General features: G+C 40.4%; 2 protein-coding genes across 5 annotated transcripts in view; one reads left to right on the top strand and one right to left on the bottom strand.

The window, feature by feature from the left end:
• Window positions 1–13,494, top strand: part of ZSCAN25 (zinc finger and SCAN domain containing 25) — a 79,698-nt gene that overhangs the window by 37,191 nt on the left and 29,013 nt on the right. The window lies entirely within an intron of this gene.
• On the bottom strand, window positions 1,652–2,596 carry LOC112910020 (putative olfactory receptor 1F12P). The gene has a single exon (XM_025986246.2). It carries the CDS (start codon window positions 2,594–2,596, stop codon window positions 1,652–1,654), a length of 945 nt encoding a protein of 314 aa, XP_025842031.1.

The following is a 13,494-nucleotide window of genomic DNA, read 5'->3' as shown; positions in this document are numbered from 1 at the left end:
CCTGGTAGTTCTTTTTCCTTGGAGGGGGAGGGGGAGACATAAAAGGTATTGGTTAAGACTAAGTCATGGAGAGAAAGGACAGAAGTGTTCTTTCTCCAGTGTATGATGCCATGTCATGGTCATCATAAGCATCTATTAGCAGGATACTTTTATTAAGTCATTATTCTAAACCCAGCACTGTGATAGAGTCTTCTGAAGATGAGTTTCTTAAGATGAATAAGACCTATAAAATCTAAAAAGGACCCAATCAATGTCCATGGTGGCCAGACTGTGGAAGGAGCCTCGGTGCCCATCGAAAGATGAATGGATAAAGAAGATGTGGTCTATATACACAATGGAATATTACTCAGCCATTAGAAACAACGAATACCCACCATTTGCTTTGACATGGATGGAACTGGAGGGTATTATGCTGAGTGAAGTAAGTCAATTGGAGAAGGACAATCATTATATGGTTTCACTCATAAGGGGATTATAAAAAAAAATGGGGAAAGGGTGACAGAACATGAGAGACTCCTAACTCTGGGAAATGAACAAGGGGTAGTGGAAGGGGAGGTGGGGGTATGGGGTGACTGGGTGATGGGCACTGAGGGGGTCACTTGACAGGATGAGCACTGGGTGTTATGTTGGCAAATTGAACTCCAATAAAAAAAAATATACAAAAAAAAAAAAAAAAAAAAAAAAAAAAGGACCCAACCATCCTGCTTGGAGTGGAGTTGTGGTGAATATGAATCATGCAAAGCCAGGTATGAAAAGGGTTGCACAGAGTTAGAATTATATGGCATTCCAGGGGAGAGAAAATTCTCTCTCTCTTAGCTGGGGAGATGTGAGATGGCTTCATGAAGGACATGGTATTTTATCTTGAAGGACACCTAGAATTTTGATAGAAATGGGCAAGTTGGGCATGCTGGAACCACAAAAGTAGAGACTGAAAAAATAGTGTTTGGTAGAATGGTGAATTTCAGATGGACTGGAGTCAAATGTCCAGTCACTATGGGGCCAGGACTAGTGACCAGTGGTTAGGACTTTCTGTGTAATGTTCTTTCAAGCTCTACCATACCCTTTGCTGCCTGCTTAGGTGTTCAGGTGAGGTATAGCTGCAGGCATTCCTGATGCAAGTACCTGGAGTATGGAACACCACCCAGTAGCATCCAAGGCCAAGAATGGGATAGCTTTGAGGACAATCAAATCTGTCCTCAGAACTAGATTCAACCCAGAATGTGGAGATGGTGGTTGAGGAAGTGGGGGTGTAGCACAGGAGTTTAGAAATTGGGATGCATGAGGGTTAAGGATTTGTGGAACTGGGGGTGCATGGGGCTCCCAGAGGGCATCCCTTTGGCACAGGCTATCAGCACATGCACAGATTCCTATGAGTTCACCTTTCTCACATGAGCCTTCTCCAGCAGGTCTGCAGATAAAGCTAATTTGCATCTGTTAAGTGTTTCTGTCTTTAAGGGAGAGTTTATGTCCCTCGGCAGTCTGTTGGGGGGCCAAGAAGGGACTTGCAAATTATTTATGGAGTGATGAGAGGACTCCCTGGCCATGGAGACCCAGGACAATGAGGTCTGTGTTCTTCCAGCCTTCTGTATGTGGAGCCTGTCCCTGGCTCATCCCCTTCCCAGCACAAAAGTCCTGAGAGGAGTCTTTGCTGTCACAGCCCACAGGATAAAGTCTTCACTCCAAATAGTTTTCTTAGAGCTCCCTTCATGTTCTTGTTCCTCAGGCAGTAGATGAAGGGGTTCAGCATGGGTGTGACCACCATATACATCACTGAAGCCAGTGAATCCTTGTTAGCTAAGTGGGAGGATGAGGGATTCAGGTAGACCCCTGTGATGGTCCCATAGAAGAGGAGGACTACCGTGAGATGAGAGCCACAAGTGGAAAAGGCCTTTTGTTTGCTCTGGGCAGATGGGACTTTGAGCACAGCAGACACAATGTGGATGTAGGACACAAGAATGCTGAGAAAAGGAATGAGGACAATCAAGCCCCCCACCAGCAGAATCATGAGCTGGTTGAGCTGGGTGTTAGAACAGGAGAGCTGGAGCAGGGGAATGAGGTCACAAAAGAAGTAAGGGATGATGTTGCTGGCACAGAACTCCAGCCGAGCCATGAGGGCAATGTGTAGCAGAGAGTGGAGATTGGCAATGAGCCAGGAGCTCCCCAGCATCAGGGCACAGATTTGCAGACTCATCATAGTGGAGTAGTGCAGGGGGTGGCAGATGGCCACGTAGCGGTCATAAGCCATTGCTGTCAGGAGAAAGTTGTCCATGTTGGCAAGCAAAATGCAGAAGTAGATCTGGGCTAAGCAGCCGCCATAAGAAATGGACTGGGTCTTCATCTGGATATTCACAAGCATCTTGGGGACAGTGGCAGAGATGAAGCAGAAATCCACCAGGGAAAGGTTGCTGAGGAAGAAGTACATAGGTGTGTGGAGGAGGGAGTCAGAGCCAATGGCCAGGATGATGAGCAAGTTCCCTGCTGCCCCAACCAGGTACATGACAAGGAAGAGCCCAAAGATCAACTCTTGCCTTTCAGGCTGGCTGGAGAGCCCTAGGAGGATGAACTCAGAGACACTCGTGTGGTTTTCTCCCTCCATGATTGGCTGGTCCTGCTGGGAGATCCAGAACAGGCACAGGCTATAAGGAATAGGGGATGGCACCCATGCCTCCCTCCTTCCCTCATACAACCCCTTAACTCACATCTGGCCAACTCACATCTCTTTGTTCATTTGGTGTAAACTCCAAAGAAGGCTCTCCACCTACCAAAGGAAAAGCTTTGACCAGGGAGTCTTATGGCCCCAACAGACCCAAAGTCAGGGTTTTAATTATTTCACTACCAAAATGCTGCTGATCTAAAATCTGCAGAGCCCCATCTGACATCCTTCTAAGGAGAATCCTTGTGACATATGGCCAGGTACTCAGTGGTACCAACAAACAAGGAGTGCTTTGGGTTTTTTGCCCTCCAAACTTATGTCATGCTCTCATCTTTTGATTTGAGCACCCAATGTTGTCTCACTAGTAAGCAAAAAACTATGGAAATACAGTTTCTTCTTACTCCCAATAAGATTGCCACCTGAAGGCCCTTTCTCTACAGAATTCTGGAACCACATGGCACATATATAGAACAAGAGGGTATTATTTGTACGTACTTTGTCTTCCTTTGTTCCCCCAGTCACAGATGGCCTGGGGCTTAGGGGGCCCTGGCTGCCACTTGTCACCAGCTCTGGGTCACCTTGGTCCTGGTGATGATGATATGGATGGGGTATGTCAGGACAAACCTGGACAGAAGAGCCTGCTGACTAGGACAGCTCAGCCAGCCCTTCCGTTTGGGTTTATCCTGGAAGGGACCTGCCTCTGGAGCTTAAGAGTTGCCCCTGCAGATAATAAAGAGAAACTGCAAGTGTAATATTGCCCACAGGAATGGAGTGGGCAAAAAGGAAACAATAGGACCCCACTAAACTAGAATTCATAATAGGTCACTGTGAGCTCAGCTGAAGTCTCATTAGATATAATGTCAATTATTTTCCACTGCTTCACAAGATAGAGTTGGGATTTGGGTCCTATAAGAACATAAATCACAAAAAGGGAAGGAGAGGGAGAAAGAACTTGACTCGGTGTGATGATGGAGATGGAGGAAGAGCTGATGGGGAAAACCAATCTGGAAAAGTCATGGGGCCAGGAACTAGACAGGGAGTGACAAGGGGAAAATCATCTTGGGAGGTTGCCTTTGTCCACCCCACCATTTTGCTGAGGTGGGGCTTGCTTGGAGGAAAGGACTTACCAGTGCAGGTGGGGAGGGTAAAGGAGTGATGGAGATTTTGACTATGCTGCAGATCCCAGTTGAGTTCTTGGCCTGTGTTTAGAACTATTCCTTGGTGTGGAAGATAAATGTGCTCCTTCAATTTCACTGCTTTGATTTCTCCAAAAGACTGAAAAGTGCCACCATGTGAAGTTAGACTTGGAACATCTGTGTAAATAGGTCAGGGCTTCCTGGAATGGCCAGCACTGGAACAGAGGAAGGGACATGTGGAGCAGGTGGAATGGGGCAGGGACATGGGGGGGGGGGGGCGGAGAAGATCACCTGTACTGGGAGAGAGATATTCTGAGACTGGGAACTATGGTGTGTGTAGTGGCAAAAGCTCTATCCCTTCCTTGACAACTACCCCCTTCAAACCACGGCGACACCACCCTCTTTTCCTTCCAATCCTCCACTTCCCCAAAGGTGTGGGAGAAGAAAAATATCTTGTTACTACCTGCCACTTTTTAGGGAAGTACTCTTCCCAAGTACTCCTCTTTGAAGAAAACTCAAGCTAAGAGATCTAACTTAAAATGAAAAGGATCTTTCTCCTACCTCCTGGATCATTCCTGTCAGCATGAAAACATCACTCAATTTTAAAAATCCACCCTTGACCCACTTTCACTTTCCTCTCTGGCTGTCAGCTTACTTCTCTATTTCCCCTTTCCACAAAAGTCCTCAAACTGTGGCCAGTATCCATATCCCCATTCCCTTCCTCCCATTTGCTCATGAAGCCCCTTTCTCATGCTTCCCCACAATCCATGTAACTTCCCTAGTCAAGGCCACCATTGCCACATCTGAGGTTGGGTCTCGGGCTCCATCTTACTAAGACCAACAAGCTGTATTTGGCAGGGTTGGTCACTCCCACCTTCTGAAAACATGTTCCCCACTGCGTTTCAAAGTACAGTTTTGTCATGGCACCTCTCCTGCCTCAGTGGTTTCTTGCTCTTGGGTCCTCCTCATTCTTCTGACCTATTTCTTTCTTTCTTTCTTTCTTTCTTTCTTTCTTTCTTTCTTTCTTTCTTTCTTTCTTTCTTCCTTTCTATCTATCTATCTATCTATCTATCTATCATCTATCTATCTATCTATCATCTATCTATCTATCATCATCATCTATCTATCATCTATCTACCTACCTACCTATCATCTATCTATCATCTATCATTCTGTTTCTCTAGAATATAAGCTCATGAAGGCAGAAGCTTTATTTTTATATGTCACTATATCCCCAGTTTCTAGAACTATACCTGGAGTAAAGGAGACAGACACTCAATGTTTTTATGTGTTCTTGAATGAAGGGATAACTGTTTTTAATGTTCCCCTTTGTGACCATATGTCTTTGAGATTGAGTGAGACCTTAAAGATAGTCCTCCTTCACCTGATACCAACCTCGTGTCTCCCAAATGTTATTCATATTGACTTATCATCTGTATTATTGTTTCATTAGTATTTTGTTAATTGAAATTCATTTGTTAAAGATGGAAATTTGTACTTCACAATACATAAAAAAATAGTATTACTTACTGAATTTTAGCTAGCTGCCATTACCTGCAGAGAGTTCTTAGTCTGAAACCTCCTTGGTTAAAAAAAAGGAGACTGTAAAGTCCTCGGGAGGATTTAGGAAAATAGCACCTGAGGATTTCTCTGGGAGGTAGTCAGAAGGATTGAGGGAGAACTCAAAAAGGAATCACTTTCTTATCGTGTGTTTTGATGCTGCTTGTCTCTTTGTAAACCACCCAATGCCACCACTTAGACCCCTGGAGGTACAGGCTGCACAATGCAGGACACATTGCACTAAGTCATACATACCAGGATTCAGACACCTATTTGTTTGATCCATGGGCAGCCAGCACACAGACTGGCCTTGTGTTTTGCTTCAGCGGCACTCCTGCATCTCTCTCTGGTGACCACCACAACTCCGGGGTTTGTGTTGGATGGAATACTGGACCTGTTTTATGAGAGCCCAAGGGATGGATAAAATGCTTGTCTTTGACTTTGGAGCGCTCATGTTTAATTTTATCCAGTGATTGAGCCATAATTTAGCTCTGCTTAAATAATTTAGAAAAGAAAACAACAAGTTAAAATATAGATAATAAAACTAAAAAAAATGATGTAGAAAGAAAAATAATTTAAGCAGAAATCTGATAATTGATTCTTTGAAAAAAGAGTCATTAAGCAATAACAGCTTTGATAAATGAGAATGAGGTTAGGATTTGGAAAATTTAATAGCTAGTACAAAAGATTAATATTTGAGTTGACTATAATTTTCAGCTATTATCAAATGAAATAGATGACTACTTACAAATATACATAATACCCCCAAAGATGCAAAAAGAATTAGCATGAATATAACACTAACAGAAAGGAATGCAAAGTTACAAAAGTTTCTAATGGAGCATTTAATTTTTTTAAAAAAGATTTTATTTATTTATTCATGAAAGACACAGAGAGATAGAGGCAGAGACACAGGCAGAGGGAGAAGCAGGCTCCCTGCAGGGAGCCCGAAAGCATTTAATTTCAATGAAGAAAATATTCCAACTCTCTAAGAACCAATTAACTCAGTAATAAAAAGTGTAAAAATAGAAAGTTATGACATAGTAATAATCTGTAAAATGAATTAATAATATCTGTGTACAGGGGTTGTTACAAGCATTAAATGGGGAAATACCCATAAGGTGCATGGAACAGTGCCTTGCTGTTGGCACAGTTGGCACCCACTTCACTTGGCTATTATTACTCTGTTATTATTCTTCAATTCATTTTTAGAGGCAAATATGATTTTAAACTCACATTAAACAAAGATAATGGAAAGAATATTTTAGACCAATTTTGTTGGTAGACATAGATGCAAATGCCCCAAAGAAAAAATGTGTAAGCCAAGAAAACAACACGTTAAAAGAATTATCCGTTAGACTCAAGGAAGTCCATTAACCTAGTTTACTACAAATAAAATACCAACTAATGTAATGAGATCAAAATAAATGTATCAAAACCTTATAGATTAGAGCTCTGAAAACAGGAGTTGTGCTTTTTTCTTAACATGATAAACAGGGGCACCTGGGTGGCTCAGCAGTTGAGCATCTGCCTTTAGCTCAGGGTGTGATCCTGGTCCAGGGATTGAGTCCCACAACTGGCTCCCTGCAGGGAGCCTGCTTTTCCCTCTGCCTATGTCTCTGCCTCTCCCCATGTCTCTCATGAATAAATAAATAAAATCTTTAAAAAATATGATAAACAGGGTATTTAAAATCAAGAGTCAATATGTTTATTGAAGACTTATACTTTTTCCATAAAAAGAAGAACAAAATATGAGTATTCTCTATTTTCATTCCTTGCTTAATATCTTGCTAGAAATGCTGGGGATAGCTATCTGAAAAGAAAAAAGAAATAAAAACATAACTTTTTGCAAAATATCTATCATAGCTAAGCTATTAAAATAAATTAAATCACTGCTAAAAATAGCTGAACAAAGTTGCAGAATGTCACACAAAAATTAGTAAATTGCTTACTGATGGATCAATGGTAAATAATTAGCAAGAAAAAGAATAAAAGAAAAAAAAGCAATGAAAATGGTTATTTCATTCCCACTAATGATGAAATTGGGTATTTGGATTTTATTTATTTTTTATTTTTTTAAGATTTTATTCATGAGAGATAGAGAGAGAGAGAGAGAGAGAGAGAGAGAGAGGCAGAGACACAGGCAAAGGGAGAAACAGGATCCATGCAAGGAGCCTGACGTGGGACTCGAAACTGGGTCTCCAGGATCACACCCTGGGCTGAAGGTGGCACTAAACTGCTGAGCCACCCAGGCTGCCCAAGTATTTGAATTTTAATTCAGCTTAGGAAATGAGATATTTGTTCAAAGGAAATTATAATGAGTAAAGTAAGGGAACATATAAAATAGAAATATGTTTTATTTTTATTTTTTATTTTTTTATTTTTTATTTTTTTATTTTTATTTTTTTTAGAAATATGTTTTAATTGAAAAGTTTAATTAATTCATTAATTCTTGCTTCCAAGTAAGTAGATAGATATGTTATTAATAATATATAAATATATCCCCTATAGGAGACATTGTACCAAGTACTTAAACATTAGTTTTTAAATTCTACCCCAAAGTCTATAGCTTTGCAACTATGATGTATCAATGCAATGGAATATTATACAGATATAAAAAGGGAAAAAGTATTGATTTCTGGTTATCTGTCTATGGCATAGACTTTAAGAGCAGAACATAAGATAGCATGTACATATAGATGACATCTATGTACATCTACCAACAAAAATAAGATGTTAATTTGGAACATGATGGGAACAATTTGAGGTATAATTTCTGCTATTTTTTTCCCTAAGTTGCTTATGTTAAACATGATGTAAGAATTAGGCCATTGTAGGCAGTCATCTGCTTTGCTTCTGAGCTTTCCTGAGCACCAACAAACATTTTCAGATATCTCTGCCAAGGATGAGCATTAGAAGGTGTTGGAATTACTGGATAGGCCTTCATAGTCAGGAATGAGGGCAGGACTGAGAGGTTGTCCTGGAATCCGGTGCTGTGTGAGTTTAGGAAGTTTGTAAAGTGATGGGATTGGATTCCCGTATGGTTTCCAAGGTCCCTTATAGGTCCCTGATTCTGCTTGTCTTTGAGAATTGGAAGAGTAGATGTCATTAGGCTTACATATTTTGGGGCATTGAGAGGGGTGTCTTCTTCTGCTCCACATTATCACTGACCTGTTCAGTTGGTCTGATTTCTGCCAATCCCACCCAAGGAAGCTGCCTCCTCCTGAGTTGCTCCTCCTTGCTAAGGAGGGGCAGGTGGTTCATCAGCAGCCTAGAGCCAGGGACTCAAGCCTGGATCCCATTGGAAACAAGATGCAAAGCAAGTGTGTGGGTGGAGGCAGGACGAGCAAGGAGGCAGAGAGAGCAGGGCTCATTCCCTGATTCTTGGGCCAAGGAAAGATGTGTGGGGTTCACACTTGAATTATTTGCAGGCTGCTCTTGGGCTCTAGGGAGCAATACTCAGTGGGCATTGTTAAATATAAATGTACAGTAATTGCCTTGAGTCTGGCTGGGCCCAATTCTCCTGGACTCCAGACACATCATCTCCTTAGGGTTTTTCTACTGGAAAGTTATTACTTCAAGTGGTTTAATTTGTTACTTTTGTCTACAGGGAAAGTCTTACCATTTTCTTATTTTATCTTCAGTCCAGGGAATTCATGCTGTTTATTCATCAGATCAGAATTCAGTGTTCATACTAATAGTCATGAAAAAAAATTGTGATGAAGTGCATACAATATCAAATTTACCATCTTAATCGTTGCTTATTGTGCGTTTCAGTAGTGTTAAGTACATTAATATTGTGTATAACTAAACTCCAGAATTCTTTTCACCTTCCCAAACTGAAACCCTGTACCCATGAAACAACTCCCCATTCCTCCATCTCCCCAGCCTCCTAGCAACCACCACCGTATTTTCTGTCTTACCTACACTAGGTACCTCATATAAGTAGAATCATATAGTATGTGTCGTTTTGTGACTGGCTTATTTTACTTAGCCTAATCTCCCCAAGGTCCATCAATGTTGCAGCAGGTGTCAGGATTTCCTTCCATTTAAGGTTGAATGATATTTTGCCATATAGAGATAGTTCATTTTTTAAAAAATATTTTATTTATTTATTGATGAGAGACACAGAGAGAGGCAGAGATACAGGCAGAGAGAGAAACAGGCTCCCTGTGGGGAGCCCACTTTGGGACTTGATCCCAGGACCCCGGGATCATGTGTCCAGAGCTGAAGGCAGATGCTCAACCACTGGGCCACCCATGCGTCCCAGTCCATTTTCTTCTTTTATCTGTTGGTGAGACATTTGGATTGCTTCTATTTTTTGGTTATTGTGAATAATACCACTACAAACATGGGTGTACAAATATCTCCTTGAGATTCTACTTTCAGTTCTTATCAGTAAATATTCAGAAATGGAATATCTGGATCATGTGGTAGGTAGTATGATTCTTAATTTTTTTTTAGGGATCTCCATACTATTCTCCATAGTGGATACACCATTTCACAATTCCCAGCAGTGCACAAAGGCTCCACTTTCTTTACATTCTCATCAACACTATTTTATGTTTTTACTTGCTAATATTTATCAGGAACACAGAAGAATGGGCAGAGGGAACATCAATAACTATAAAACACACGTGAGACATTGAGAGAGTCACAGACACCAGTGTCGGCAAGTATATGCAAGCATGGGAAGGGCACTGTGACCTGGATGCTTCTACATATGAGTTTATGGTCCAGGGCCTAAAACTTTGTCCTGCCAGATGGAACTCAGGCACCAGCAAACGGTAGAAACACTTTTGTCTTCTAAGGGCCTTCTTGACCATGATAATTGAAACTTTTGTAATTATTTTGTACAACTGGTAGAGAGGTAGAATGGATACTGTTTTATATATGTATGTATGTGAGTCTGTGTATGTATGTGTATATATGTATATATAGGTATGTATGTGTGGGTATATGTATATATGCATGTATGTGTGTATATGTTTGTGTGTATATATGTGTGTATATGTGTGTATACATATATAAATAGTAGTAGCCATCCTAATGGATATGAGTTTTTTTTTAAAGATTTTATTTATTTATTCATGAGAGACAGAAAGAGGCAGAGACACAGGCAGAGGGAGAAGCAGGTCCCCTGCAGGGAGCCCAATGTGGAACTCAATCCCAGGACCCCAGGATCATGCCCTGAGTGAAAGGCAGATGCTCAACTGCTGAGCCACCCTGGCATCCTTGGATATGAGGTTTTGACTTGTATTTCCTGAATGATTAGTGCTTTGAACATTTTTATATGTGATTGTTGGTCATTTGTATATCTTTGGAGAAATGTCTATTCATATCCTTTGCCAATTTTTTGATAAGGTCTTTGTTTTATTATTAAGTTGTAGGAGTTCCTTATAGATTCTGGATATTAAGCCCTCATAAATAAATATTTTCTCCCATTCCATAAGTTATTTTTCACTCTGTTCATTGTGTCATTTGATATACAAGAGTTTTAAATTTTGGTATTCATATTATCTATTTTTTCTTTTGTTTCATTTGCTTTGGATGTCATATGTAAGAAATCACTGCCAAATCCAATAGCATGAAGGTTTTACCTTATGTTTTCTTTTAAGAGTATTGTTTTTAATGAGAAAATGCTCCGCATCACTTGCCATCAGGGAAATACAAATCAAAACCACAATGAGATACCACCTCACACCAGTGAGAATGGTGAAAATTAACAATACAAGAAACAACAAATGTTGAAGAGGATGTAGAGAAAGGGGAACGTTCTTGCACTGTTGGTGGAAATGTGAACTGGTACAGCCACTCTGGAAAACTGTATGGAGGTTCCTCAAAGAGCTAAAAATAGAGCTACCCTACGACCCAGCAATTGCATTGCTGGTGCAATCTTTTTACCCCAAAGATACAGATGCAGTGAAATGGCAGAACACCTGCACACCAATGTTTATAGCAGCAATGTCCACAATAACCAAACTGTGGAAGGAGCTTCAGTGTCCATCGAAAGATGAATGGATAAAGAAGCTGTGGTCTATATATATAGTGGAATATTACTCAGCCATTAGAAACGATGCATACCCATCATTTGCTTCAATATGGATAGAACTGGAGGTTATTATGCTGACTGAAGTAAGTCAATCAAAGAAAGACAAACATTATATGGTTTCATTCATTCGGGGAATATAAAAAATAGTGAAAGGTATTAAAGGAAAAGGAGAGAAAACAAGTGGGAAATATTAGAAAGGGAGACAGAACATGAGAGACTCCTAATTCTGGGAAACGAACAAGGGGTAGTAGAAGGGGAGGTGGGTGGGAGGATGGGGTGACTGGGTGACAGGCACTGAGGGGCACATGACGGGATGAGCACTGGGTGTTATATGTTGGCAAATTGAATTTCAATAAAAATATTTTAAAAGTTTTGTTTTTAAATTATTTTTAAAAATTTATTTATTTTAGTGGGGCAGGAAGGCAGAGGGGGAAGGGAGAGGGACAAGCAGCCTCTGCTGAGTGTGGAGCCAGGCTCCTGGATCCTACAACCCTGAGATCATGATCGGAGTTGAAATCAAGAGTTGGCCACCCAATCAACTGAGCTACCTAGGCTCCCCTTCTTCTAAGAGTTTTATAGCTTTAGCTCTTACATTTAGGTCTTTGACCCATTTTCAGTGAATTTTTGTATGTGGTAAAGTGAGGATCAAGCTTTATTATTTTGCATGTGGATATTCCATATTCCCAGAATTATTTGTTGAAAAGACTGTTCTTTCCCCATTGAATGGTTTTGGTACCATTGTCAAAAATCATTTGACCATATACATGAGGGTTAGTTTCAGGGCTTTTTATTCTGTTTCATTGGTCTGTCTTTCTTTATGCCAGTACTATACTGTTTTGATTATTGTAGCTTTGTAGTAAGCTTTGAAATAAAAAAGTATGAGACCTTTAACTTTGTCTTCTTTTTTCAAGATTGTTTTGGCTACTCAGAGTCTCTTGAGATTTCATATAAGTTTGAGGATAGCTTTTGCTATTTCTAAAAAAAAAATGCCACTTGCATTTGATAGAAATTGCATTAAATCTATTGATTGCTTTGGATAATATTGACATCTTAACAATAAGTTTCCCAGTCCATGAATATGGGGGTCTTTTATTTATTGGTGTTTTTTTAAATTTAATTTCTTTTTAGCAACTTTTGGTGGTTTTTAGTGTATAAGTTTTTTGCCTCCTTGGTTGGTTTTATTCCTAGAATTTTATTCTTTTTTCTTTTTAAAAGATTTTATTTATTTATTCGTGAGAGACACAGAGAGAGGCAGAGACATAGAGAGAGGGAGAAGCAGGCTCCTCATGGGGATCCTGATGTGGGACTTGATCCTAGGACCCTGGGATCATGCCCTGAACCGAAGGCAGATGCTCAACCACTGAGCCACCCAGGTGTCCTTTCTTCTTTCTTTTCTCTTCTTTTCTTTTCTTTTCTTTTCTTTTCTTTTCTTTTCTTTTCTTTTCTTTTCTTTTCTTTTCTTTTCTTTTCTTCCTTCCTTCCTTCCTTCCTTCCTTCCTTCCTTCCTTCCTTCCTCTCTTTCTCTCTTTCTCTTTCTTTTCTTTCTCTCTTCCTTTCTCTCTCTCTTTGTCTTTCTTTCTTTCTTTCTTTCTTTCTTTCTTTCTTTCTTTCTTTCTTCTTTCTTGATTTTATTAATTTATTTATTCATGAGAGACACAGAGAGAAAGGCAGAGAGACTGATAGAGGAAGAAGCAGACTCCTCACAGGGAGCCCGATGTGGGACTCGATCCCTGGACGGGGATGACGCCCTGAGCCAAAGGCAGACACTCAACCGCTGAACCACCCAGGTGTCCCCCTATTCTTTTTTTGAGAGATTTATTTATTTATCCATATATTTTTTTAAAGATTTATTTATTTATTTATTTATTTATTTATTTATTTATTTATTTTAGACACACACACACACACACACACACAGAGGCAGAGACACAGGCAGAGGGAGAAGCAGGCTCCATGCAGGGAGCCCCACGCGGGACTCGATTCTGGGACTCCAGGATCGTGCCCTGGGCCAAAGGCAAGCTCCAAACCGCTGAGCCACCCAGGGATCCCCGAGATTTATTCATGTATCTTAGAGAGAGAGAGTGCACATGCAC

This window comes from Vulpes vulpes, chromosome 3, assembly GCF_048418805.1.
Source record: "Vulpes vulpes isolate BD-2025 chromosome 3, VulVul3, whole genome shotgun sequence".
NCBI classification, from domain to species: domain Eukaryota; kingdom Metazoa; phylum Chordata; class Mammalia; order Carnivora; family Canidae; genus Vulpes; species Vulpes vulpes.
The sequence above is the reverse complement of the archived record's forward strand: the minus strand, read 5'-3'. Positions and strand labels throughout refer to the sequence as shown.